The following is a 27,444-nucleotide window of genomic DNA, read 5'->3' on the forward strand; positions in this document are numbered from 1 at the left end:
CTAAGAATTGATCTACCATATGATCCAGCTATCCCTCTACCTAGTATTTACTCCAGAGACTTGAAAACTCATATCTGAAAAGATATTTGCACACCAATGTTCATAGCAACATTATTCACGGTGGCCTGGACATGATAGATGATTGGCTAAAGAAGCTGTGGTACATATATACAATGAAATATTACTCAGCCATAAGAAGAGATGAAATACTGCCATTTGTGACAACATGGATAGATTTCGAGATAATCATGCTAAGCAAAATAAGCCAGACAGAAAATGTTGAAAATCACATGATATCACTTATATGTGGGATATAAACCTAAAAGCAACAAACAAATAGGACAAACAAACAGAGATTCATGGACATGGACAATAGACTAGTGGTTACCAGATGGTAGTGGGGAGGGGGAAACGGGGAGATTGATAGGGTAAAGAGAGTCTAATATGTGATGACAGAAAGAAATCTAGCTATGGGAGGTGAACACACAATGTAAATATATATATGCCTTACTGTTAAAATATACAGCTGAAACTCATTGGATTTTGTTAACCAATGTCACCATAATAAATAAATAAATAAATTTAAAAATATAATAATAATTTTCAAATGAATTGCTTTTCCTCAGATTTCCCCAGTTACATAATCGATTTAACCTAATGCACAGCTTTAATTTTAGTATTTTGTTTATTTGCATTCTCCAGTCCAACATCAATAAAACAAAGATGTTTTTAAATGCTATTGTTGTCAATCATTTGTCAGTGAATTATTCTCTTAGGGAAAATGGTACTAATAAAAAAAAAATAGAATATTAGGCATGATTTATTTTTTAGTGTATTTGCAGACAGTCCTAATAATTTACATGTTTTTTATTCTTGTTCATATAAAAATATTGCATTCTCCAGTGTTGTGGTAAATAAATGATTAGCCCATTTCACTTGAAAGATGATTGGGAAAGAGAACTTAGGAGTTACATACATATCTAATACAACTATTAACTTAGCAGTATCTCTCTAAAAACTAGTCTTCTCTTATTTATTTTTTCTTTATGTTCAGTATATGTTAAAAGTATATTTTGATTTATTTACCTTGCTGAGTATATTTTTACAATTTTATACCACACTATTATTATGGTTTGCATACATAGAAACTCTCCATTTAAATCATTTTATCTAACAATATTTTCATACCTTTTAAGTTTTATAGCTATATTAGATTAAACAGTTTTCATTATATCAAATTCTAATGTATCCAATAATTTGCTATTTTTGATGAATACCTACCTTGTAACTGACTGGTAGGTCCTGACAATCTTGGGAACATCCACTGACTTTCTTACTCAAACATTCATTTATATGGCAGTTTCTCTCATCTGAGCCATCTCCACAGTCATCCTGATTGTCACAAAGACCTCCACTGGGAATGCACCTGCCATTTTTGCACATAAAAAATGAACTGTTGCATGACTGTTCTGGAAAAAAAAAAATAAAACAAATGGAACATAAAGGGCATGCCATTGTTTTGTATTACAATTGTTGATATAAAATTCACAAATATGATAACTTATGTGTTAAAAATTATAGTAAATATATGTACATATAAAATGCTTTATATTCGATATAATATATTACACACAATACATAGAAAATCAAGGGCAACCTGTATTTTTGTTCAACCCACTATAAGTCTTGCTTTACCATAAAAATGAATAATCAAAATAAGCATCTATAGTAAAATTAATGTCTTCATCCATATTGTGAAGAATTGAGTTCAAAAGTGTAATGATAGTATGACATTTCTCTCAGCCACAGGTCTCTGAGAAAGCACATGTCACTAAAAATTAAGTATCTCGGTCAATATTCCTAAATTCTTTTTCTTCTTGGAAATATAGCATTGACATTTTTAAGTCAGGGCATAAAAAGGACATTTTGAGTGAATAATAGTTGTTCCAAATATAGCTGTGGAAAGGAGTTGAGGTTTTGCAGCTACTCCTATCCTGATGATTTAAACATTACTCATTATCATAATATGATTAAAGAAGTCATACTAACATGTAAACTAAATGAGGAAATAATTAATTAGGTTTTTATTCTAAAATATACGTCTATGTATTCAGTTGTTAGAATAGTGAAATGATAAATATACCAAGTTTGTCTATGTATATATTTCTGTTCATATGATATGCAATTTATTTTATTTTGCCTAATTATGAATAATACAGCTTTCTCAGTAAATCTCAACTTCTTTTATGTTTCAATTTTCAAATATGTCCATATCAGGAAATTATCTTCATGTAAAATAATGTATTAGGAAAAAGAGACCATTTTTTGAAGGGAGCAGGTTGATGGGTTCATCAAGTTCATTGTTTCAAATCTTCATGTTTTAGGCACAGACTAAATTTCGAACACTAGATACAAACCACAGCTGATGACTATGATCCTGTGTGATATCACTAGAGACATCAATGCTTAATTATCTCTGTTTCCTTTCGTTGAACACCACACTAGACTAAAAACCAGAGTCACAGTTTTGCCATCAAAAAAAGACAAATTGTGGAATAACCAGAGTATTATATATTTTTTGTACCTGCACTTTTACACTTTGGGTTTAAAGGTGCTTCATCAGAATGGTCAGGGCAGTCAAAGTCTCCATCACACTGCCACTGGGTATTTAAAAGACATCGTCCATCAGCACAGCTAAACTCTTCTGCAGTACACTGGCGGTATCCTAGAGACAAAGAAATAACAATTCTAATTGAAATAACAAATATTAATTAAAAATTCATCCTCTAATATACACTATTCTCAAATAAGCATGTGAGATACTCATGCTTTCTATGGGAAATGTTTTTCATTTCTTTCTAGGACAGTGGTCGAACTTGAAAGGTAGGACTAAGGTCCAGAAAATAAAGTTATAAACAAGGCATTATTATTGCTTCTAGGTGAGAAAACAAGAATGCAACCCTGCAGTATGCCATCTTGGTTCACCTTTTATCGATATCCTAAAGAGTTCCTTTAGAATGGAAAACAAAAATGAAAGATATCAGATTTTTTTTCAAGACCTAATTTGATTAGGTATAGCACTAGAACATATGGGTGAACTAATTCTGAGTTATAATAATAATTCTCAGAAGCTGTAATGTCATGTTTATGTTTAGGAGTTAGTATTTAAAGTGTAAAGAAATTATTAAAATAAGAAAAAAAAGTTAATTGTAGAGCAACAAGCACAAAAAACTATTGCAATTATCCTATATATTGATTTCTAGAGGCATTAAAAAGCTTTCTTCGAATCACAGTATCAACCCATCAATTGTTAATTTCATGCCTGTTTGTAAGTGAAACACATTTGATTTTAAATATTATAAAATGTTAAATAAGATTTTTTCCCTAGGTTTATTAACAATAAAAATATCATTTCTATTAGAAACTTTCTGGTAAATGTAAGCAAATATTCTGTTTTTGGAGAGAGAAAGTTAGATTTTTATGGTTTAAAAAATAAAATTTCAATAAAAACTAATTCAACAATGTTTACTTAATTGAGATGTTTATCACATTGAATGTCAAAATTAGATGGTTCCAGAATATCCCCAATTTTCTTAATATTTCTTCCCTCCTTTTTTCTCACTAATTCCTCCAAATCCAATAACAATAAAGATTATCTACATAACTCTTAACAACATATTTCTCTTCTTTTTTACACTACTGATTTTATTTTCCCTTACTTACCTCCAGTTCATCTTTAATTCATTAACATCTCATTTCTTCAACATCTACTTTCTGAAATTCCTCATAGCTAATAAATACCAGTGACAAATGTCAAATTTAAAGGTGCCTCAGACTGCTCTCTACCTTACTTTCCTGTAGCCATTGATGTTGCTGGCCACATGATGTTGTAAATCCAGCTTCTTTCTAACTTTGCCTTTGTTGTTCTTTTTTCTCTCTTTGTATATGAAGTCCTCTCCTGTTCCACCCCAAAATGTTATACGTAAAGCCCTAACTTCAATCTTCAGTCTATAGTTTTCTCCCTTTTCCTTTCTATAGTGTTAGGTGTTCTCATTCTCTGTCATATTTTGAGAATCACCATCATTCTGATGGCCACCAAATTAATATTATTTGTCTTGATCACACTTCTGCTCTTTAGAACTACACTTTCAAACACTCCCTACTTAGTTCATGCAATTGTCTGATTAATATTTCATTTTCAAAATGTCTAGAATTAACTTTTTGTTACATCTCTTCTGCACCAGCAAAACTAGTCCCTAACCTCCAGTGTTTCAAAGTTAATTTATAGCAACATCATCCACTATGTCATCTAGATAGAAATTTCTCCTCCTTCCTATCTAACTATAAATGAATTCTGACCCTTACTGAAGGTCAAAATTGCAATAACCTCCTTACCAGTTTATTTTCCCCTTATGCCCTCCCCTTTCTCATGGCAATATTTCATCCACTCTACTGAAAAAAAAAAAAAAAAGATAGTTCTAAAACATACATTTGACTGAGATGTTCCACTATTTCAAAATGTCTTCTGGCCATTGAGAGCCAAAATAATTAAACACAAATTCTTTAACTTTGTATTTCAGAATTTTTAGGATCTAGCTTCAACTTAACTTTCTAGCTTCAACTTACCTGAAAAGACTAATTGCCATTTTTCAATTATCTAAATTTATGGATCTTTGTATATAGAATATATAGAACATATATAGAATTTGCTTTGTGTCTGGAACTGCTCTAAGCACTTTATAAATATTAACTCACTTAATTTTCTTACCAGTCCAAAGAGTTAAGCAATGTTATTATAACTTTTTTACAAGTGAGGAAATTGAGGTACAGGGAGCTGAAATAACATTTCCAGTCACATAGCTAGTAAGTGGCAGAGTCAGGATTCTGATCCAAGCTCTTGCTCCAGGGTTTATGCTCCTAAGCACTATGTCATTCTCTCTAGCATCTAAATATAATTTCCTATGACAAACATTCCCTGCTTCTATTCTTTAGTGCTTCAAAAATCATTTTCTGAGGTCTGAGTTCATGTATTATAATACTTATTTCTATCCAGTAATGTATGTTATTATACTATATTGTATTTCAGATTTTCTTTTTTCACTGTAAGTTTTTCTAGTGAGACCTCTGTCTCATTTATCTCCATATTGACCAAATATAGTATCTAGCAGAGGGAAGATATTCAATCAGACATAACTCTACTTCGGATTTACATTTTGACTTATGATGTAGTTTTTAAAATATCACATTGAGTCTATGACCTAATGGTGAAATGATCATAAAAACTGATACCCACTGATTTCAAAGAGATTTACATTAAAGACCAAGGCTATAGACACTGCATGGGGAAGACAAGGAAGGGCACTATTTCTACTGCTTTTTACAGGTATATGTGGATTTCACAGCTTTTTATTTTATATTAATTAGCTCACGCATTTAAATGTTTTACAAAACCAGTAGGTTTATATTAGTTTACAACTTCAACTGGGAATTTTTGATGGCTGATTTTTTATCCCAAAATTTACATCTGGATTTGTATAAATATCACATATATGATGGTTAGATAATTATATGCATAGTGACAAGATACATTTCATAATAATATTACATTTTAACAAAAAGGGCGTGTGTAAAAAGATAAGGCAAAGAGAAAATGTTTAGTATTCAGTATTTCTGATAGTTGCAAAATTGTATTCTTCCTCTCTCTCAAATATTTGATTTGGCTATGGGATTAAATTAGACAGCAATATATCGTCTTTAAAGTACAGAGTACTTCAAAGTACTAAAAACCAAAGATATTTTTTATAAACATTTTCCAGTGCGGTTCCTGATAAGAATACCCTTCAAGTAGGCATGATTTCCAAAGAAATGTGTAATTATTGTAGCTTGAAGAGGTTAAATGTAATATGTCTGTGTATTACTGAATTTAAATGTCTTTACTGGTATTAATAAATGATATCTTTGTTTTTTTTATTTATTTATGTATTCCTTAAGTCATTTTAAAAGACTAAGATTTAACCTGAGAATTTTCTCCATGAAAAGTTTAGATATACTTACCACACTGCAGCGCCTCGTCAGAGCCATCTCCACAATCATCATCATAGTCACAAACAAATTGCTTGGGAATGCATACTTTATTATGGCACATGAAAGCATTTTCATCACATGTATTATTGGGAGCTAAGAAAGACATCACAAAAAATAAAGTTATATGAGCACCTATTTTATCTTCCCGCACCTTAGAAGTTTGGGGAAGGTATGTTGGTATACTCAATAATTCATAGTTATTTAGACAAAAAAATTACTCAATGTTCACTATATCATTTAAATTAATAATGCATATTAACACATATTTATTAATATACTTGAATATATTAATATAAATTTGTAATTCAAAGTTTAATATTAATACATCCAATAGTTCTAGAGTGAACCTGAAATTTCAAGCCATTTAGCAATTTATAAATTTGCTGAAGGATGAGTTTAAAGGTTCGTCTGTGATTAAAAAATTACTCAATTGTAATAATGTAGCTAAAGAAATACTAGTAAAGAGATAAAAAATATTGCTTGTTCGTGAAAAATTAACCTGAAAAGACCACCAATTACTAATGCTCATGATAGAAATGAAAAGAAAATCAAAAGGACTGAGAAAGTTACTGTTTTTAAGAAGAAAACACATTTAGATGACTTCACAAGTGAGGTGTTGAAATAGGTTAAGATCTATGGTGTGATAAACTCAACCATAAGTATCATACTAAATTAGGAATATCAATCCATGAAACAAAATATTGATCATTTCAGAATACTGATCTGTGAATAATGTGCTCTAACAAAAGCCCTAAACTGTGGGAGAAATGGTTGATCAAAATGTGCCATAAAATTTTAGCAGACATTCAAAAGATGATAACTTGTGCAGAGGATATCAATTTTAATACCATATGCATAGAATCATAGAGGTTTGAAGGGATTATATAAATATTTTTCAATTACCTTTTTTTACATTTAAAGGATAAATGCAATGGTAAGACTCAAGGTTTGAGATATTTCAGATGTCAAGAATCTACTATATGATAGATGTTAACTATCTTATTGTTGTGGTCAAGTCATTACGTTGTACACATAAAACTAATACAATGTTATAAGTCAATTATATCACAATTTTTTTAAAGTAAAAAAAAAAAGTATGTCATTCTCACATACAGAAAAGAGGAAGGCATTGAGAAATGTCTCTTTGCCTCTTTTATTTGTATCCTGAGCTATTTACTTTCTTCATACATCTTTTTCTTTATTCATTTAATAGAGATAATAAAATCTATCAGATAAACTTCTTGGAAGAATTAGATAAATTATATGAAGTAGAGCAGCCCATTTTGGTATTCAATAAATTCCTAGGTCCTCTTTGAATTCTTATCTATTGAAGAATTATTTTTGGAAGTGTTCTCAAAAACGCTTCACTGAGATATGGGAATTTAATACTGTAAATAAAAGTATCTACCCAAAATAATTGATGTATAATGGGCACTTGGAAAAATTAAGATGCTTTTCAATCTCTCTGCTACATGTTTTAACAGGCACTTTCTTCTACCTAGAAAATGTCTCTCTTTTTTGTCCTTTATGACTTAGATAATGTTCTTACTTTTCCTTGAAATCTTTCCATGAGACTTCTAGGATTAAAATATATATGTATATATATACATATAATATTTCTTCGTGATGACCTAGTATTTTTTCTGTATATCATTATGACATCTAAGGTATTATAATTATTTTTACATGTCAATCAGCTCTATACCCTAGACTGTCCCAGACTCCATGAAGAAAGGAAATCTCTGCTATTAACTCAGTAATGATTAAAATAAAGACATGAGTAGGAAAAATTTCAAAAGATTTTTTAAAAATTAATCAAGGATAATTTATTTCAAAATTTTTTTTAGCAAACAATATAGAAGCCACATGGGAACATCGTTAAAAATTGGCCATTATAATCAAAGTAAAATTCGGTTCATAACTGCTCTAACTTTGAACTGTGTGATAGCTTATATAACTTAGGTGAATTATGCCAATTCTAATATATGAATTAATCCTTAAAACACTAAGCAACATAAGCTTATTTGGCATTAACACTTTCAGGTCACTCGAGTATACAATTTGTTGTATTTCAGCATAATTTACTTAATAGCACCCGTGAAGTCCAAAAGTGTTAATATGCTTCCCAGAGTGTTAACTTGTTGCAATAGCAACAGTATACTGGGACCGTCTGGATCCCTGAACTGATGTAAAATCTTATATTATGTAGCCCTCAGTTGCCCCATTGACCTTTATAGACACATGTATGGGTTTCAAGATCAAAGTGAATTATTCTATTGTAATATGAATCCTGTGCACATAGCCCTGTTCAAAGTATTCATTTTCTTCTCTGCTTTAACTATCCCCATATACACATACTACATACACATACACATATTATGGCTTCAAATACAGTTTTATAGATCCAAAGACAGGTCATTGTAGACATGATTGGCAGAATTGACTTTAATGAACAGAATTCACAGTATCATTTTTGATAAATTGCTCAGCTCAACAATTCTCCTATGTGACCTTAGGACTTACATTCAAATATTCAGCCTCTTTATTCTCCTGATCATGCAAAGAAATTTATCTAAATTTTTTACTATTGAGTAAAACTCTGTAAGTTTCTTGAGAGTCAGAAGCATAGTAACTTGTCTGACCTTCAAAGGTGTTCCTTTGATCCCCCAGCTTCATTCAACTATATCTATACTATTTTTATCTGACCTAAGGGTTAATATTCTATCCATAGGACTAATGGGTGTTCACTGACCTTCTCATCAATAGTTATTTAGGATCACAGCAATCATTTACAGAGTATCTGCAACAAGCAATCTAAAACTTGTCATGGTGTATGTGTGTATGTTGGGGAGGGGGAGGGCGGGCAAGGTAGAAGATGCTAAAAAGAACGTAACAAAACTGCCACACTCACACACACATGAAATAGTTACATTATCTCAGAAGTGAAATGATAAATCTGTACTCATCAAAACACAGATTTAAAATGGGTAATCCCACTGTGCATGTTTGAAATACTCCGAATAGAGGTTAGAGGGATTGCTGAACTTCTATGATGATAACATCGCACCTGATTAATTCTGACACTACCTGTGAGTCCAGGGATTGGGAAAGTGAGAGAAAATGTGGTATGGTGAGTACTACAAAAGCAGATGTCTGAGGATGCTGCTGCAGCTTTCTTTCACACACAGTCCCACAAGTGTTCATACCGCAGCCTGCTATGGAGAGCTCATCACTTCCATTTGGACAGTCTCTTTCACCATCACAAAGCCAGTGTCGGGGCACACAGGCATGGGAGCCCTGGCAGCTGAACATGTCGGCCGCACAGGTAATAGCACCTGAAATCCAAAGAAAAAATGCCATTAAGATAACTGCATGTTTGCTGAAAAAGGTCTATCATTTACATTTCTTACAGGAAAGATAAGACACGGAAGAATGTTGCTGATAAGGAAGAGATTGTAGTTATTTGGAATCATCAAATATTTTTCTCCCATAGACATCTACACATTTTTCTTCAGAATGCATTCCTTCTCAATTTCAAAGTTATATTCTTAAAGTTACATGGCAGAAAATAATAAGGATATTTTCTTTTTATAAAATGTAGCAAAGCATAGAAATGTCATAGAATTGTAAATAAACAGATAAAATTTCAAAATAACTGAATGTATAAAGACAATAATAATAATAATAACAGCATATATGCTAAGCACTTTACATATTAACTCATTTAATCCTTGCAATCACCCCAAACACTAGCAGTATTATTAATCTCATCTCACAGAAAAGGAAGTCTAAAAGCTTGCAGAAAATCACAAGTCACATAGGGTGCCACATGTTGATCTGGGAGTTCAAAACTCTAATGATCCCTAAGCACCTTCTCTTAATCACTAATGCCATTATTGATATTTTCTGCCTGGTGTTGTTAAAAGAATAAATGTATGCCTGTTCTCTTTGCTTTTACACACTTAAAAACAGAATTTATCCTTTTTTTGCTCTATCGATTTAATGTCCCTTTAGTTGCATGATGTTGCATTTCAAATGTATACTGCAAAAAAGAAAATGCTTGTTAACTTGTAAATTCAAAGGGTCACAGGTGGTTTCTTATTGTTTCTTCTCATATGAGCATAGGGTAATCATATAAGATTAGAATAGAATTCTTTCTCATGATGTTGCCCTAGCCCCAAGTACAGTTATATATATTGAATAATTTGTTTGTTTATTATTTATATAAAATATTTGTTAAATGAATCAATAATTGGACACCCAAATCTAACTTTTCTTTAATTTCACTTTCCTCTGACCAAAAGTTGCTCATAGGAAAGATGATAAAAATAATATTGCTAGAATTATTCAAAAAATGTTTCTATTTCCAAGAAAAAAATATTACTGACTAGATTGAGGTAAGATATTTGTTTCCAAACATTTAAAGTAATAACCAACATGTTTTAATTGGATTATTAATATCATCTTACTTTTCAGCCGTAGAGATGTTATGAAAAGAAAATGATTTTCAGTGCAATGTTTTCAAGATGGCAGGGGTAGGAGGGTGCCAAAACAGACCTCCCTGGTGATCTTTTCCAACATAAATATGCCTGTCCCTGACATATACTTTAGTTTGGAGGACAAGATGGTAAGTGAATGTTCAGAAGTCCCCCATATAATTCAGATTCGCTCATTTGATTGAGAATAAGTGCTGATAGAATGGAGTTTAACATATCTATTACTGAGAAAGAAATGATAAAAAAATCTATGAAATAAATGTTGCATTCATTTAAAAATAAATTTGCCTGCTATCTATTATGTCTTTACTACCTTTTATAATAAAATTCTCTTCCTTCAGAAATTATTCTTATATTATGTCTCCCTGTTATATTTTTTCAAGCTTGACATAAGAACATAAAGTGTCACTTTCACTATTATACTCTCAATTAGTGCTCTAATTTCCATAATATTTTTGTTATTTAGCTTGCGATTTAAAAATGCATTTTTTTTTTCTGCTAGAGAAGTCTGATACAAGTAAAACTCCTTGTCTACTTTTATTATCACTCTAATATTCTCAAGGTAGGCATAATAGAGATAGCATTGGTTGGCTGTTGAGAAATTTAATTCTGTGTGACCTTGGAGAAGACTGGTGTCTAAATTTTGCTATCTATAAAATGTAGGTTATGACTACATAATTACTAAGATACCTCAAACTATAAAATGGCATACGATTCTTTGCAGTTAATTTTCTGGCCCCCTTGATAGTGTTCAACAGATTCTGTGTAAAGAGCATTCCAAAACGTCATAGTCAATTGGAAGTAAAACAGGCCAAAGATAAAAACTCATGGCTTCATTCCATAGTTGTCACTGCCATCTGGAGAACACATATTGCCTTCCTTAGGAATGTGAATCCCAAGGGAGAGGAAAGAAAACCCAAAGGAATTCCACAAGATCCATCATGTGCACCTACTCAGATACAATGTTTGATTGGTAAGAGTTACTATTTTATTTAGTAAAGTATTTCAGAAACCTGAAATCTGGTCCTAGTTCTGTCATCTCTGATTTACTGAGTGACTCAGGCAAATTTATTGACTTCTGTGAGTTTCTCCTTTTTTATCCATCAAATAATGGAGGTGGACTAACTATGATTTTTAGAAAAAGATTTTCAGATCCCAAGTCAGAACCACTATGTGCTTATCAAGAAAGAATGTATTTATAGCCCACATCAGAATATTTGGAGGTAGGGACTAAAAATCTACATTTTTAATACTTCTGAGGATATTTTGTGCACTAAAGGTTGAGAGCCACTGAGATAAACTTTTTATAAAATTCCTTCCCAATACTAAAATCTTAGGTTCAGTTCATTGACTGATGTAAAGCAGTAATTTTTATGTGTCATCAGCTCGATAGTTAGTATGTAAAATGCAGCCTGTAATTAAATTAAATTGACTGGGTGTTTTGACAACAGGTAAACAGGTCCTTTACAATTTTAATCCTTTTTCCTTTTTTAATTCTCAGGATACTGAGAGATAGAGATATGACAATAGCAATATTGTTAATGACAACAATGACAGACATGACAATAATTAAAAAATAAAGAAAGAAGCAGGATAACTAGAACAACAAAAGAATAGGAATAAATTCATTTACACAGTGCACATTTGCCATGTTAGATGAAAACAGTTACAAAAAGGTAGATCTTTTTGTACCAACTTAATAGGTAAGAAATTTGAGAAATAAGAAATAAAATAGACTTGCTCATAATCACACACCTGAAAGATGCAGATGTGAGAAAATTCAACTCTGTATGACTGTAGTTTTTACCCCTTTTGTTATATAGTGTGTACTGACAAACGATAGCAGTTATCAACGGAGCCATTTATTGTAGGGTTAAACAAAGGATTAACAGCAAGATGATTTTAAAGACTGGAAGTGTGCTCAAACCATTCTAAGGAGGTAATCTTTTTTTTTTTTAATTAAAGAAAGTTTTAATAAAAGATAGAAGTAAAGTAGTTAAAAGAGATCAGCTAGTCATCTAATTGGTTACTAATTTCTTTTTGCTTTCAGAACTTTTTGATGGTGATCTTTTTATATTTATTTTTATTTGTCATATAACTAAGTTGTTTCAGCTGTGTAAATAAAAAGTAGATTTGGTTAACTTAAATACAAAAAAATAAATTGCCTGATTTCAAAGGAAAGCTCCAATTTTATGTTATTTATAAGGTACTTTGGTTTAGCTTTAACATTATAAAATCTTGTCTACTTGTCTCCGTGATAATAATCTAAAGAGCAGGTCAGACTATGAAAATTTTTTAAAAAATTAAGTATACTTAACTCTATATATGCACTTTATTCTATGACTCAGGTCCTTCCCTCTCTAAAATGAGGATACAAGAGCTATGAAACAGGGTCGATATAATAAGTAAAGAATATGTATCTATGGATGCAAACACACATATAGAAACAGATCAGATAGACAGACAGACATATAAATAAATTAGCAGAACGCTTAACTGAATACAATACATTTATAGAAATTGTATTGCTTCCTCTTTTATTACTTAAGTAATTCAGTTAATTCCATTTAAATTATGTTTTAAATGTCTGTGATTATTTAAAAGCAATTACAATGGCTGTGTAGTTGACATTTAGTGGTTAAATATAGATGTTTAACACTATGCCTCTACTTATATAGAGCTGAATTTTAAAGTATAGTTTAAGATAATGTACAATAGGCTCCTTCCTTATTTCCCATTGAAAACAATTCATTAATAATGATCACTGTAATGCACACACAATACGCACACAAATAGCATGTGTGGCTTGTGATAGTACATGCCAAGAAAATATTTTCGGAGGACAATTCAACAATACATATCAAGAGCCATGAAAAAATATTCAATAATTTGATCCAAGTAATCCCAAATATTGAGACCTATTCCAAAGAAGGCATTGAAGACTAGGAATTAAATTTACAAATATATTCATTGTGTCAATATTCAGGAAAAACAGCCTAAATATTGAATAACTATATATACGAAAATAGAAGAATGATAGGTTGTCATAAAAATAAAAAAAACAGCTAAATAGAAATGTATATATAAATTTAATGTTAAGATAACAAAATAGAAAATATATTTTTAGTACATTCTAAAATGATAGAACTCATATATATTATACATCTAAAAATTAAATGAGAAAACAAAAGGAACAACTCACCACAAATGCTATCACTTTCATCTAATCCATCTCCACAATCATCCTCTCCATCACAAATCCAGTGTTTAGATATACATTTTTGTGAAGAACAAGCAAATTGATTCCAAGAACAAGAAGAATCTAGAAAACAAACAAAAATATCTCTTTTAAGTGCAAAGGGGAAATGTTTGAGATCATCTTAGGACATATCTGAGAGTGAGAAAGTTCTTCTTTAGACTTTGCTAAAATCAACCGTTCTATAATAAAACAAGCGAAATTTCTCCTCTCTATGACAGCTCTATAAAATTTTGACAACAGCTTGCATATTCCCTCCGAATTTCCAAGTTGCAAAGCATTGTCCCTTCAACACAATTCTCATAGGGTTTGACTTTGAGGTAGTCATTACGTTGGCACTCTCCCCGAAGTATATATTCCAGTTTGTCATTTTTTAAAAAATATGTGATACACAGATATAAAATAAATAAATATTCTAAGTGTAGTCTACTTAGTCTTTCCGGTTTTTAATCTATTTTTGAACAATTGGAGAAACATTTACTTCCTGGGCCAAGTAATAGTATGATGGAACTCACCAGTATATATTTTTGTTTTTAAAGATGAGGTGACTGCAGGGGTCTTTAGCTGGATGACAAGCCATCGGTTTCATGCACATACATACCTGACATTTTGATGCTTTTGTTTCTCTGCCTTGTGAATACTTAAGTCTAACTAATAACATACAAATTAGGCATGATGTCTGGTATGTTATTACCAAATTATGCATTTGTAATAGTGTACTCCATTTACTTCCACAATCAGGTTTGTTATTGCTCTCTCCCACCCTCAGCCTGTTCCTCCACTCAGAATTCTTATCACCATGAAAGACCCCAAAATAAAATCCTTCCAAATTAAAATGTTCAAAATATAAATGACTGTGCAACTAAATATTTATTTTGATGTTATAAACTATTTTTAAAAGTTTGTGTCTTTATCTAAAACATTTAATTAAATGACTTGTGAAAAAGAGAGATGTTTAGAAAAACTGAATCTAGAAAAATTAAAATTAAAGATATAACCATATAATGGCTTCCTGTTCAGAAATTCTGAATCTACATAAACTATTTGTAAAGATCTTAGTTAATCTTGTTCAGAATCTGGCTCTACTATAAAGATAAATAACATCTTAATCAAACAAAATGTAGCTTTATATTTCATGGTGATATTTACTTTTAGGGCAATTTGACATTTCATAGAAGATTCGTTTTTGATCTTTTTTTCCTGCTCTGTCTATTCATTACAGAGTGTGTTATTTGTGTCAAATGAAAATAGTGAATGTATGCGTTGCTTCCCTATAGAAAATTTCTTTGGCCCTAAAATCACAAAATCTATAAATTTTATAAAATAAATTTAAAAAATGCTTTTTTACCTTGCTAAGTCAAATGAAATGTGCATACACAGAAATTAGAAGGTAAGGTGAAGGATGAACATTTGAAGAAATTCAGGTTTAAGCATAATATTTAAAGCTATACATGTATTTAATAGAAACATTTAGTATAATAATAGTCATTAACAGGTAGGTAAAGCATGAGTAGTGTGAGCTAAATATTTTTCATAGCAAAAAATAAATATATTAGCATCTAAAATTAATAAGTCAGAAAATGATGGTACAAGTATATCATCTAGATTTTTATGGAAGTAACAACTAAGAAAAATAGAAAAAGTTAAAAGAAAGGGTTAGGAGAGGATTGTTATTATTCATTATAATTTTTTTCTGTTTTATTTTATTTTTTACTTTTTCTGTTTTATTTTATTTTATTCTGTATTACTTAATAAAATAAAAATCTATGTTAAAATCCATTAGCTATTTTAAATAAAATCTCTATGTAAGAGAATATTTGCATGTAAATGATAATATGGTTTATAAAACTAAAGCAAGATATGATGTCTCACCACAGTGGAATTCATCAAGTCCATCCTCACAATCTTTCTGACCATCACATATCCAAGTATTCAAAATGCATCTTCCACTAGGACAACCAAAATAATTTTCTTCACATTTGTGTTTGTTTTGCACTGTGACAAAATATAGAATGTCATGTCAAATAATTTAATCTTAGACTTCTGTATTAAAGGTTGATAACAAAAAGTAATACTCCTTGAACAGAAGTGATAAATAACAAGTAAACTTAAATAAAAAAGAGCTGAGATGTTCTCTTCAAGAATGTTAATGTCATGAAAACTAAGGAAAAACTAAAATATAGGCATAGACTAGAGGAAACTAGGAAAATATAATAAACAAATTCAATCCAGGATTAAATCCTGAATCAGTGAAACTAATAGAAAAATTGGTTAACTCCAAATAATATGGAGTTTCAATAATAAAAATAAAATAACCAAAATGAGTATAAAGTGAGTGAGCCTAAGGCCAAACAATCATTTTAGGTGGAAAATAATCTTAATTTCTTATTCATAAAACATTGACATTATAAAACATTAGTAAATCTTTGCCGAGAAAGTGTGAACTTTGTGTTTCTACTATCTGATGGTTTGAGAAGACTTTGATAAGATTTAAATAAATATTCTCTATTTTAATAAAAAAAAAGTTGCAATATAATCTCCAAAGTTGTTATATCTTACAGAAATATCCTGAGAATAAAAAGTATCAGTATGTAAAATTATTTTATAAATTATATATATATATTAAATTGTGGAGTACTAGTATCATTGTAACCTCTAAGACTATATATAAAACACTAGATTTTTTTCTTTACTGGATTTCATTGGTCCACTTGTACCTTCAGGTTTACATAATTTTGGACTGTTTGGCTCATAACAAATCAGAAAGTAAACCTTAGAGTATATATGCCAATCATACTATAATGCTCCATTATGATTATTTTACAATAACAAAAATTACCCCATTTTATTTTTTAAAATGTCATCTTTATAGATCTAACTAAAGATGAAAATAATTTTTTGAGAGAATTCACTATTAAACCAAAAAGTGTTGAGTCTGCTTTACCTTTTATTTTTTCCTAGGATATTGCCTAGATAAAAATCTAAGGTATTCAGACTGACCTATTATTGGATTCCTGTCTATTTCCTCACCTATCTCATAATTCTACATGAGCATCCCTTTCCTTCTTCTTCAATATAATCACAATTCTCTATTACTGTTGAAAGTTAACTTTTAAAATAATTTATTAATACTAGAAATATATAAAGACCATGAAAAAGTAAATATATATATATAATGTTTCACCTTAAGTTCTGTTATATGTTGCCTTCAAGATAATTTTAAAAAGTAGCTCATAATGAGGTAAAAAAATTGCAGAAAAATTATTGGATTAAGAATCAAAACACGCAGGTTCCATAATCCAGAAACAATGTTTTTATATTTCTTTTAAAATGTTTTATGGATTTAAAAATAAAGGAAAAATAAAAGATGTGAAAGGGTTGTGGTGAGCCAAAAAATGTTAAACATTGTTTAGCAAGAAAAAAAGGGAAGTGGAGAGGGAAGGACTTCGCTATTACCCAATTAAGTGGTAGATTATAAAGTATTAGAATATCGGTTCTTCATAGTAGATTGTGTGCATGTGTGTGCGTGTTTGTGTACAACATTGTGCAGAATATCCCCAAATATAATTTCTTAAAATATGTCAAAAATTATTAAATGTCAACTAAACATGGAAAAAGTGAATGTAGCAGTAGGGTAAAGAGAGAAAAAATAGCAGTATGAGAACATATAGTTTATATAATAGTAATGATTTCCTATATAGCATGTCTAATTTCAGTTAAAGTAATTTAATGCTTTTTTTCTGTATTATATTTTTTAAATATGTTTCTTCAAACTGTTAAAAAGAATCAGGGCCATTATTTTTTCATGAAAGTCACTCTTCTAAGCCTGCAGACAACAGTTATCAGAGTTTATGTAGGTAAATATAGTTAATAGTCAGATTAAACATACCTGTATGAACCTGATCCAGTAATGATAACTACTACCCATACTATTTTGGAAAAAGATTGTGTAAACTGTATCAAACAGTTTGACATGACAATATAAGCTGTATAATAACCTCGAGTAAACCAGTGGTGAGAAATATGGTCTCCCACCTTTTAACCTATGAATAGCTTTTTTTTTTCCTCGATATGTAATATGTCCATGGAAATGTTATAGAGTGAGTATACATTTTAAGTTTAATCACCAATTTTAGAAGGATTAATAGTGAATGAAGGAGGAGATTGATTTAAATACAGATTTCTTGATTATCATTTCATAACTTATTAAAAAAATCAGGTCACATGTTTAGAACAATACGATTACTTTTAACTTAGTCTACATTATTGAAATTTTAATATTAACCACTGAACGTCAATAATGAAAATTAATGCATTTATTCTACACAACTAGCCTCTAAACCTTCAAGGCAAAGTCTGTTTTTTTTTTTTGTTTTTATGTTTCCCCTCTAGAATTACCTGGGCATTTTAATTCATCTGAATAGTCTCCACAGTCATTAGACCCATCACATATCCAGGCTGGCAGAACACACAGTGAGGTAGAATTACATCTTATGAAACCCGTGGTTTTTACTCCAAGTTTATAGAAGTACGTACAGTCTGTATTATCTATAAAGAGATAAACAAAAACAACAACAACAACAAAAAAAACAAAAGAATATCTCATTTGTAAAAGTTATGAGCCTTCTATACAGGTCATAAAGACAAAAAAAAAAATTAACCTCATTTGAGGAAGTAAACATGGAATTATCCTACACGACAGAAGTCAATTACATATCAATTCTGGACAAGGCTCAGTGAAAAGTTAAACAGTTTTGAATGTAATGACAAAAGCACCCAGGCATAAACAAAAAGTAGTGGAATGTCTTACTGCAGTTCTTTTCATCTGAAGCATCTGCACAATCTATGTTCTGGTTGCATTGTGCTGATCTTGGAATGCATGTCCCATCTGCACAGCGGAACTCAACAGCAGCACAGGTTGAAACTAGAAAAACAGGTAAATAGATGGATGAAACAAAAAATGACTCTGTGCTTTAATATTTTGATTGTTTCATTTAAATTTATAGAGTTTGTTTGGTTTTGCTTTTTTTTTTTTTTAAATTCTGGGAAGTTAAACTTCTTCTTTGGCCCCCACCCCCAAACTTGCTTGAGTTAGATGCCTCATACAGTTTCTCTTATCACACAATTCTTCCTTCTATTGTGGTACTTATAATACTGCATTGCACTTGCTTTTTTACATATCTGCTACCCAACTAAATTGTAAACTCCATGAAAAGTGGGGATCGTGCTTTGTTCATCATGACAATACCAGTTCAGGACTAAGCCAATATATAGAAAAATTGAATGTTGTAGAAAATTATCTATTCTTCCAACATTAGAAAGACAAGGTTATGACACTAAGCAAATGCCTGATCGAGAGCATACAGGAATATCTCAATCTGGTTGCTAAGAAGTGAGACAGTCCCTGTTACGGTAAAGAGACACAGACAAACAGAGACAAGAGACTGAGAGGAAGAAACCATTGAGCATTTTCTTTAGTAACCAAAGAGGGAATAATAGCTCAACACTGTTAGAAAATCATTCATGCTATGTTATAATCATTTACATAGCCATATCACTAACATTTGTAGAAAAGATGAATGCTTCATGCTAAGAAATATAAATGCAGTATGACTTGTCTCTATTGTTGGAAAGTATGGTTTTCTAATACCCTGCTAAGCTTAGATGAAAATCAGTTTCAATATATAGAACTGTCATTACATATACTCTGTACAGAATGCCTTATTCTTATTCATATATTCCTTTCTACTTTGCTTACACATTCATTATCATGTAATAGTTTCCAGCAATATGTTGTGAACAGGTGCATGGCATGCTATGTGTATGTTAGATTAACTTCGGTGAGATTTTTATTCACAATTTAAATTTCCACAGGTTGAATATGTTAATGTACAGTCTGAAGAGCTGTTAGATTATGCAACTTTTACTAGTGTTGATATTTTAAAGAGGCTATTTAAATATAAATAGAAATTACATCAGTTGTAAATGGTTAATATGCTATCTTAAAATATGCAAATTTTACTCAAGGGTGTGTATGTCATTTGTATTTCATAATGCACTGTTCTTATTATTTTTAATTGTCTTGCAATTCTATCATTATTTGTGTTTAGATGATGATTAGAATGCTTTATTTACAATTTACAATTATAATTGCTTCACTGTTTTCTTTATTAAAAATAACATAATCTGAAACAGATAATACTATTATGAGTAGAGATAAATACACTGTTTCAAACAGGAAAAAATATAGATTTTTTTATGTCAAAAAAACAAGATCTCGTCCATATTACTTTCTATTACATTTCACATTTAATATATTTCAGTAGAAACAGTAAACAGAATATAGAAAATAATCAGGACAAGCATTTACATTTTATTTCTGACTTTGCTATGTATCAGCAGTCTCCTATTAAGAGGTTGTGTTCTAAAATCTTTCTTTTAATCCCTTTCCTTAGAAGACAGGATTCATTTTTCTGGGAAACAATATTCTAGATAGTGGTAATATACCTAGACAAGTCTACAAAGATATATCTCACAATATACTGGAAGTCCTATTTTACACTTTCAGTTAGAGTTTAGGATGCCAGAAAGATCCCCCTGTGGACAATCACAACCTATTTTGCCATTTCCATCTCCCTCCAAGTTTCCACAGACAATTTTCTGTGTATGTGGCAGGAAATCAATCTGAGTGGATTTGGTAGGAGATAGAGTGAAGAGGAAAATTATGACTCCATAAACACGTCATTTCAGACAGTTAAGAGGACTGGAGATTCAGGGATTTCATAGTAATGGAGTTCCAAAATCGTGTTGGGGGTGGGAGGCAGGTGGTCTCAGGTGGAAGTGACAGTAAAGAATGACTTTTAAGAAGAGGGAAATTCAGAACAAGTAAAACACAGTCGGACGGAATTCTGGGAAGGAGAAAGAAATAAGGAAAGAAACTCTGACTAGATGAAAAGAAACTATAACTGAAGTTGAGAAAATTGATTAGGAAATAGTTTTTGTAAGAAAGGCACAGGAAAATAGATAAGGTAAGGGGTCAAGAAAACTGGGTAGAAGATAGAATATTTGCAGGAGGCATTGTTTTCCCTTTACCCAATCAAAAATAAGGCTATGAATCTTGGTGAGAAGGCCTAGGAGTGTGTAAGATATGCAAATAGGAACAGATAGTTCTTTTACTTCTAATTCTATCACTGCAGAGTCCACAGCTTGGTATAGAGTTTGACACCCACTAGAGGGTTAAATAAGGTGATAAGTGGCAGTGGCATTAGACATATTAAGTTGTTGCAGAATTTCATAAGTAGCAGGGGCAAGCTGGTTGTGGGAGTTAACATCTCCAACATTTGTAGCAAGGAAGGAGACTCTTGTGGTGGGAAAAATCCATGGGAATTGTGGGAACTTTATTCAATAAGTTAGAAAATGCCTCTTCTGAAACCCTTTCCTTTCTGTTTCATAAACTGTATCCCTCTCTCTCATTGTTTTGGTTAATCAAGTATTGAAAATTTTTTCACTCTTAGGGTAATTTTTGAGGGAAAAAGATGCTCGAATTTAATTTGTCAAGTGTATATAAAAGCTTTCTGACAATTTTCCTCAGACTAAAATTCTTGAAAAAGAAAAAAAAAAAAAACGAAACAAAACAATGTAGTCAAATAAAGATTAATCAAGGGAGATATACTAGACTTTTCCCTCCAGAATGTCCAAAATAAAAAGTAAGCCAGCCTACAAAATGTGACTGAAAACATCACAGCCACACTAGAATAGCAATGAAATATTACAAAGGGAGATCAGACAGGGTTTGTAGATCAAAAGTAGTAGCAAGAGAAAAAGTAAAACCATTCTTTCCCCTACATACTTTCTCAATTTTCTCATCACTCACTTTTTTTCCCCCTTGTCAATTAACATATTTCATATGTTATGAAATAGGAAAGACAAAATCAATTGGTATTTCTGTGGTTCTTAGGACATTTCTTATAAATAACTTAAGTCAATGTTCTCTCTTCCAACGCCATTACCCAGCCTGTGGCAAAGGTAAGCTTACTAGAAGAAAAAAGAAAGCATTAAATTTGCTGTAATATCTCTTCCATTTACTTTCAAACCACATCTTTTATTTAATTTACTACTTGGGCTCTATGGATATGCAAACCCAGAAGGAATGATGATTTCTTCTCCAGGTATTTTATTCTTTTCATTTAGCTTGTTTGTGGAATCTTCAACGATTTGCTTATAAATTTAGAAAAAACCAAACACCAGTTTCCTCTCCTTTAGGCAGCCTCAGAATGACTTATCCCTTCAGTTCCTCTACAGGAGTTCAGGTGACCTAGGGAAGTTTAAATACTCCTAAGGGGAGTATTTATATTCATCCCAAAGAGGAGATAAGGTTGAGATGTCATGTACCCTCCCCAAATCGATTCACTCTACGTCTCACACAACAAGTAGAGAATTATAGAATGAAAAACTTTCTGAACAACTCTTCAAATCTCCCCTGCCACCACCAGGTAGCCTCTTGTTGAAAGCTCTCAGTCATGAAAGGAATAGATATAAAGGGACGGTAATAAAAAATTTACGAGGATTTGGGGTTTGCTTTTTCTTTGAAGGAGAAGAAACTGAAAATAATTCCTCATAACATTTGTTTCCACTCTGTAAATAAATTTTCTTGTGGAATAAAAAAATATTAATATTAAATACTATTAACATCTAAATTAAACAAACAAAAAAGTAATAGTATTTCAAATAATTTACAGATGATTTTACTGTAGCCTCTCCCCATAGCCTATCATATTTTTCCTGTATATATTGACTCTTATTGCACTAATTTAAATTTTTTCTTTTGCTTTATTCAAATTCAAAAACAACTGATGGCATGTGTATGTGTATGCATACATATACTACAAAGCACTGCATTCTATATTGTACTGACTATAGAAATAGAGGAAGAACTGGAAGAAAAGGCTTGGAGAGAGATCTTTTTCCATTGTCTCTGAACCCTTACATGCTTCTTTTCCTTTATTACTTTTTAAGTGCTGTAAGTGTCCGTGTTTTGGGCGGACAGAAATCTGAATCACTGCTTTATAAGATAACCTGGCTTTTAGAAAATAGACTGATGGAAGTCTTTCCTTACAGAATGAAATGTGTCCAGCAAGGATATCACGTGAACAAACTTAGTATTAGAGAAAAATCAAATCTAAAAGATATAATTGTGATAAGTAATCTTTCACCTAAAAAGCTACCCATTTATTTATCCTAAAAGAGTTAGTCCATTTACTTATATCTATTAATTTCTAGTAATAAAGTATGTCTGAGTTTCCATGATCATTTTTAGTTTTAAATATTCTACATTATACAGGAAGAACTTCAAGGAGTAAATTTTTATTGTGGTGGTTGTCTTTTAAGATATTCACTTGTTACAATTTTTGCACTATTATTATCACAAAAAAAATTTTAACAGAAACACACAAATGCAGTAGTTCTGTACGTAAGTATATGGCTGAGATGGTTATAACAGAAATCAAGAGTTTCGACTAAAAAGTCAAAAATTTAGACACATTTTGAGTTATTTTTATTGTTATTCAGCAGCTAGTATTGATATCATTAGGCAGAATAAAATCTATATATTTTTGGAAGACTTACTGTGGCAAGTAGCTGCATAAGAATTTAATGAACATACACCACGTACTAGGGACTGTATTTCATGAACTGAAACACACTGACAAATTTATTTACTACTTTTGAAAATAATATATTTTCAAGAAAACTCAGAGTAACTTATTAAATTCCCATGGTTCCTTTTATAAATTTTATTTTAAAATCTACTTTCTATATTTATTGTTCAGTTCCTTCACATTTTAGTGTGATATTTTTACTTTTATCTGAGCTTAATGCCTTTATTTTATTCTCTGACCTGCTTGCAAATAGCTAATAAAACATATCCACTTTTTGGTCTCCTTCTAGTTTCTTTTCTTCCTTTCTTCCAAATGCTTATCCATTTCTCTCCAAAATAATTTGTATGCATTCCGCTGTCCTTCTCGAATTTGCATAGGCTTCTCATTACAACTGTACTTCACATTTTCTTTTACCATCAATCTTTTCTAAAAAATAGTTTCAATTCACTGTCTTTACTCCTTCACCGTCCATTTTCTGCCTCAACCTAATATGATCTGGTTTTTACTTAACTCTTCTATGGAATTGACTCTCATGAAGGTAACCAAGAGATTATCTCCTATTTGTCAATATAATGGAAACTCCAGTTTATGCCTGCCCTCTTGACCTCTCTTGACTTTAGAATGCTAACTGATCTTTCTTTCTTGGAAAAAATAATTTCTTATGAAGATCTTTCTTTAATTCCTGAGGTCTACTTCTCTTTTTATATTACTGTCTTTATTTTTTTAAAATTCAACAGGCAATTTTGATTCACTCCTTAAAATTATTACTTCATACATTCTCTCTGAGCTTTCTCTCTTTTAGGAGCCCCAAATCAATACTTGTTGTCTAAATCTAATACCTGAGTTTCCATCTTTATCTATTTACGTGCCTTTGGGATGGTTCCACCTGAAGGTCTATAGGTGCTCAGCTTCAGAATAAAAGTTATCTTTATTATCTTATCCCTACTCTACACAAAAGACCTACAAAAATAAATAAATAATGATAAAAAATAATAATTTAAAACAGGCAAAAAACTCCAGAAAAATCCTCTATTCTTTCCCCATGCTTTCTCTATGTTCATTACCCAAAAAGACTTGTTATGCTGCCTTTTAAAATGCTGTTATAGCTGTCTCCCTCCTCTTTTTTCTTAGCTTTGGCTGCTTTAATAGCTTCCTGTTTTGTCTTTACTATCTAAGTATTATCGCTTTCATTTGCACAATCATAGTTTTATCTCCTTTTTCTTTCATTTTGAAATGTAAATTTGATTATATTGGGCCTGCTTTGAACAGTCTGTAACTTTCTGGTGACTACAAGATAAAGTTCAAGTTCCTTAACCTGGCATCAAAAAAACGTATTCATGTCTTTCCTTCTTCCTCTAACTTGTCTCATTTTTGTTACCAGTCCCTAATATGCAATCTGGCTCTAACCATATCGAATTACTTGCAGTTTTCGATTTTCCCTCTACTCAGAATTCTTTCCTATTTTGAACTTTCCATCTTATTTATAGTTTAAGACACAGTTTAAAATTAATTTAGTCTATGAAACCTTTCAGAATACTTCCAAACCCAAAAAATAAATGGTCTTATATGTGCAATCATAGCACCTTATGTACATCTTCATCTGTTTAATTGACTATCTTTCACTTAGAGTTTGAACTTCTTGAGGGCAGGCACATGACAGTAATTTCATGTCTCAGTCCTTAATTAATTTTACCTAAAAAAGAAAATTTATCTTTTCTTATAGTTTATGAAACTAAGGCACAGTTTGGTTAAGTGTTTTATCTTAAGTCACACAGTTAGTGTTGGAGACAGGGTTCTATCCTAGGTAGTCTGGCTTGCTAATTTGTCTCAGTAGTCAATGTGGGAAATTATTAAATAGTGTTAGCATGACTAACAACATTAGGATTAATTAGAAAGACTAGAGACAGGGAGACTATTTAAAGGGTTACTCTGTTAATCCAGGCTCAAAGTAGATTAAAAGGGAATATATTTCAAAGCATTGGAAGATTTGTTGGTGATTAGGCATGTGGGTGATAAAATATAGTGGAAGGAGGAATCAAGAATAACACCAAGGTTTCCTATCCTGTTGATAAAGAAATGATGAGATCATGTGTAAAATAGAGAATTAAGAAATAAAGGGGAATATTTTTGGAGAAGTAATTTCAATATTACACATTCTGGTAGAAATGTCTAATAAGTAGGGTGGTCGAACTGAAGAGGTGAGAAATGAAAAGAGTTTTAAAGTGAGCAAAGGAATAGAAACCGGAAACAGAGAATATAGTCATAATATTCAATTAATTCTTATAACTCTCCTCCAAAAGCATTTACCAAAGTACGGTCCATAGATGTTGATAGGTGTTATATATCAAAAGGGTGAAACCACAGTGTTCTTAATAACACACTTTGAAAAGTTCAGGAAACAGTTAGTATAATAATATTCCTAGTCTGGTGCAACATATATTTACCTTTACAATCTAATTCATCAGAGTTGTCTCCACAGTCATTTTCACCATCACATAATTTACCATGAGGAATACAACGACGATTGTAGCAGGGCTTGAAACCTCTTCGACAACTTCTGTTTTCTTATAAATAAAAGTAGAAACACATAATTAAAGGTCTTATAAAAAAGTTTACAAAGATAAAATCACAGATGATATTTCAATAATTATCACTGGGTTATGGATCTATAAAACAAGTGTTGTGCAGTATCTAAATTCTGGGTTAGAATATTCATGCATTTTCAAGTAGTTCATCAAGTAAAGAGCTTTTTTCGCTAAATGTTTTAACCTCAGTGATTCATACTTGAAGATATCTTTAAATTATATCCTCATTATTGTTTCTAATATTTCAGTCAACACAGAAATAAATAAATATCACATCTTCAATTCTGAAAAGATAAATCTCTACCTCTAAAGTAATAAAGACCCTCCAACACCTATCTACCATGCTGTTTGTATTCTGCAAGGATCTTATAACAAAAACCAAAAAAAAGTAACAAGATATGTATTCTTGAATTAGTGAATCCAGGTCACATAAATAACCATAAATTTTTATTCAAAATCATCTAAAAATGTCTACTGGAAACTTCCTAAGAAGAAGAATAATTGCCTTCTGAATTTCATTTACCTTAATGAGAGTTTCCTGACATTTTCTGATTTGGGGCAGAAGTTACCACTTAAAATAATAATAGATGCAATTTGCTGAACACTAATTTTGTACCAAGGTCTACACTGAGCATATATAAATAAACATTTATTTGCTTTCAATCACCATTGAAAAGAGGCTTCTTTTGTAGTGGGAAACTGAAATATGAAGAAGTAAGTACACTTGTTCATACTAGTCACACACTAGCAGGTTTGAGAACAAGGATTAAACCTCAGGTATGATTCTAAAGCTTGGAATCTATAGCTAGGTTGTCAAACTGTAGCCCACAGGACACATGCAGCCCATGAGCTTGTTTTTGTATGACTCTGGAGCTAAGAATGGTTTAAAATTTTTAAAAGACTACAAAAAATTGAAAACATATAGACTATATGTGACAGAGAGCATATATGCTTCACAAAAACTAAAGTAGTTACCAGCTGACTCTTTAAAGAAAAAAAATTGCCAGTTTCTGCTCACACAAATATGATCTGGCTTCTAAGATAAAAATAACATAAAATATATTCTCAAGCCAAATCATAACAAATGTGAATTTGTAAACTCGTTATTATTATATTTTATGTGCCTTAATACTTTCATAGTATACAAGATATAGCTGTTCATTCAATAAAATATGTCAGTTGAGGTAAATTTCCTAAGATTTTAGTTACAGATCTATCATGAACAACTTACATTTGATTCTCATTTTAAATGAGAGCATGTTATTCTGCAGTGTGAAGAGTAAGAGAATTGCCTGTGAATTTAGCAAACTCCATCTTCCTCTTGTTTTAAAATTTCATCGAATATTTCGGTATAATTATTGCCCAGA

The 27,444-nt window shown here is 31.0% G+C and overlaps 1 protein-coding gene across 1 annotated transcript in view; it reads right to left on the bottom strand.

The window, feature by feature from the left end:
- The window catches only part of LRP1B (LDL receptor related protein 1B), a 1,647,539-nt gene that overhangs the window by 224,018 nt on the left and 1,396,077 nt on the right, over positions 1 to 27,444 (bottom strand). The window contains exons 47-55 of the mRNA XM_039855262.1: positions 25,937 to 26,056; positions 18,647 to 18,760; positions 18,235 to 18,384; positions 15,709 to 15,831; positions 13,783 to 13,902; positions 9,291 to 9,419; positions 6,055 to 6,177; positions 2,585 to 2,725; positions 1,282 to 1,469 (exon numbers count right to left, since the gene is read on the bottom strand). Coding sequence (XP_039711196.1) covers positions 1,282 to 1,469; positions 2,585 to 2,725; positions 6,055 to 6,177; positions 9,291 to 9,419; positions 13,783 to 13,902; positions 15,709 to 15,831; positions 18,235 to 18,384; positions 18,647 to 18,760; positions 25,937 to 26,056 — 1,208 coding nt within the window. The remainder of the gene's footprint in view (positions 1 to 1,281; positions 1,470 to 2,584; positions 2,726 to 6,054; positions 6,178 to 9,290; positions 9,420 to 13,782; positions 13,903 to 15,708; positions 15,832 to 18,234; positions 18,385 to 18,646; positions 18,761 to 25,936; positions 26,057 to 27,444) is intronic.

The sequence above is a fragment of the Pteropus medius genome, unplaced genomic scaffold, assembly GCF_902729225.1.
Source record: "Pteropus medius unplaced genomic scaffold, Ma_sr-lr_union100, whole genome shotgun sequence".
Classification (NCBI taxonomy): domain Eukaryota; kingdom Metazoa; phylum Chordata; class Mammalia; order Chiroptera; family Pteropodidae; genus Pteropus; species Pteropus medius.